This window comes from Aplysia californica, unplaced genomic scaffold (assembly GCF_000002075.1).
Source record: "Aplysia californica isolate F4 #8 unplaced genomic scaffold, AplCal3.0 scaffold00142, whole genome shotgun sequence".
NCBI lineage: Eukaryota > Metazoa > Mollusca > Gastropoda > Aplysiida > Aplysiidae > Aplysia > Aplysia californica.
In genome coordinates, this window is record NW_004797412.1 from 1,391,499 (window position 1) to 1,394,217 (window position 2,719).

Below are 2,719 nucleotides of genomic sequence, written 5' to 3' on the forward strand. Positions count from 1 at the left end.
TATTTATTCTATCAGATTGAAAAAAAAAAAAACAGACGATAGGAATAAGACTGCATTTGCACTAGCACATCACGCACACTCGATACGCGCCTATGCGCCCTCGCACAGAGACCGTCAGTCGTGGACGCTGCGCAGATATCAACATTAAAGAGAAAGAATATAAAAGAAACATACATCAGATAAAAAAAAAACATCAAAAAAGAAGATTCGTTGGTGGGGGGGGGGGCTTTTTGTTTGTTTGTTTGTTTTTATTTGGTTTGTTTGGGGTTTTTTATGTTTGTTTGTTTTTTGTTGTTTTTTTGTTTTGTTTTGTTTTTCTCTGGTGTAAAAAGTACCCAATGGGACTTAAGTGATTGCTTGAGACACCGACGATTTTCTCTAAAAGTTGAGTCAGATGTCTTGATAAATGATGCATTTGAAAAACACAGTGATTTTTTTTTAATGTCCAGGTTTTACCTGTCCTTCGAGAACTCTTTCTGCCAGAGCTATGTGTCTGAGAAGTATTTCAAGCTGTTTGAAAACGTGGATGTCATCCCTGTAGTGCGAGGAGGGCTGGACTATAAGCGATACCTGGCCAGGGGCTCCTTCATTGATGCCTCGGACTTTCAGGTTTGTGAGATTTTAATTTTATACAGGGTAACAGGGAAAGATCAGGGAAACGTAGCTTTTTTTTAGAGCATCTGAGCAAAGGAATGAATGGAAAACCATGTTCGCCGATGTCTGTCGAAGATCTGGCACTGGATGATGATACAGGTAAAAGGCGAGGGTTCGAATCCCAATTTCGGGGGGGGGGGGAAGAGAGAGAGAGAGAGAGAGAGAGAGATGGGGAAGGGGGATAATGTGTTACTAAATGTGCACATCTGTCTATAAAATTGATGTGTAGTAGCTCTCACAGCCTGGATTGACCCTAATAAACAAGACCAGGGCAGCCCGCTTCCTTTTTATCTTAAAAAAATATTTGCAACTGTTAACACTACTTTGTCTTATTCTAAATCGATCAAAGAATTCAAGTTTGGTATATTCCAGAGTGCTCAAGACTTGGCGAGATATCTTCTGTACCTGAGCAAACACCGGAAGAGATACACCCGCATGCTGGAGCTCAAGGATAGGTGAGTTCTCACGTTAGAGGACATTAATTGATTGAGCCCCCCCCCCCCCCCCCCACCCCACTAATTTTACGTCACTTTGAGCACAGTCGACAGTTGTCTCTGGTTTTTTGTTTTTGTATTGTTTTGGTCGGTTTTGTAGGTTTTGTTTTTGTTTTTGTTGTCGGGAATTTTTTTTTTTTATACTAACAAAACGAGTACCAATCTGGCAGTCCGAGTCGAACTGAAGTAATGAGGACATTATAATAATTGTCAATCAATTTTCGCTGAAACTCACTACCTCACCACCAAAAAATCACCTTTTTCCTTTTTTTTTTTGGGGGGGGGGGGGGTGACAAAAAGTGAACTATTGGTAGCCGTTGTGATGAAAGATTCAAATCTAAGTTTTGTTTTGTAAAGTTCGTTGTCTTGTTTGTTGGGATTTTTAAGGTAATCCCAGGTTCAATAACTGTTGTTTTATTTCTTTTTACGTATTCTACCCCTAGGTTGTTTTGATGTTTTTGTTTACAAGAAAAATGATATATCATTTTTTAAATATTTATTTATACTGCTTAAACTTTGTCATGGAAACTTAGGAATATAATTGTCTCCTTTTCAAGCGCGGCACAACTCTTTAACGTTAAAAAGATTAGAGTTAGAACCTTTACGGATATAAATGATATGTTTTACCAAAACAATAGGGTCTCCTCCAGTGCTAGTCCCAGTCTGCTTTGACCTATAAAGCCTCATTCGTTAAGAGCCACAAGCTATTCAGATGTTGAATGATAATACCCTGCACAACAGCCTTCTTCTTTTTATTTGTCCAGTGATACGCCATTGCATGATACACATTTACGTCATTTGTTCAGTTGATATCACACTCAAAGCCATTATTTTTTAACATCTGGCTGTTTTGAGAGGTGCATTTATCACCTCTGTCTGCGTAGAAAGCTTTCAAGGGCCTCCATCTTTCCACCTCAAATCTTCAGCACATCCCCTCCTTTTCACAATTTCTCTTTCTCCGTCCCCTCCCCTTTTTCTATTCTTTCTCCGTTTCACCCCTCCTCTCTCTCTCTCTCTCTCTCTCTCTCTCTCTCTCTCTCTCTCTCTCTCTCTCTCTCTCTCTCTCTCTCTCTCTCTCTTCAGGCACAACAGTAGTTCCATCTTTGACTTTATTTTATCCCCCAACACTGTCAGATGGACGGCTCACAATGTTGAACCTTTCCACTGCCGTATGTGTGAGAGGCTGCACACTGACCTCTCCCCCGGACACTTCACCAACCTGAAAGAAGCTCTCCAGCCGGACGGGGAATGTTGGCCTCCCGATGATCTCGGGGACGCCGGACCAGGGACAACTTGATGTCACTCGGAGCTTAGTAGATTAGTTTTGTTTTTCCTTATTGTTGTTATTGTGGTTGTTTTGAGGTTTGGGTTTTCCTGTTTTTTTCTCTATTTCTCTACGTATTTATTTATCTTTTTCTTTCTGTCTTTCTTTCTTTCTTTCTTTCTTTCTTTTTTATTTATTTATGTATTTATTTATTTATTTATTTATTCATTCATTTATGTATTAGTTAGTTAGTAAGTTTATGAATGCCAGTTCACTAGTTACCTTACAGAGAAATAGAATTCCCATA

General features: G+C 39.5%; 1 protein-coding gene across 1 annotated transcript; it reads left to right on the plus strand.

Annotated features, from left to right (window-relative positions):
• The first annotated feature begins 441 nt into the window (after positions 1 to 441).
• On the plus strand, positions 442 to 2,519 carry LOC106011579 (alpha-(1,3)-fucosyltransferase C). Its single transcript, XM_013081694.1, has 3 exons — positions 442 to 609; positions 1,027 to 1,109; positions 2,283 to 2,519. Exons 1-3 carry the CDS (start codon positions 442 to 444, stop codon positions 2,443 to 2,445), a joined length of 414 nt encoding a protein of 137 aa, XP_012937148.1. The 3' UTR covers positions 2,446 to 2,519.
• The last annotated feature ends 200 nt before the right edge of the window (positions 2,520 to 2,719 follow it).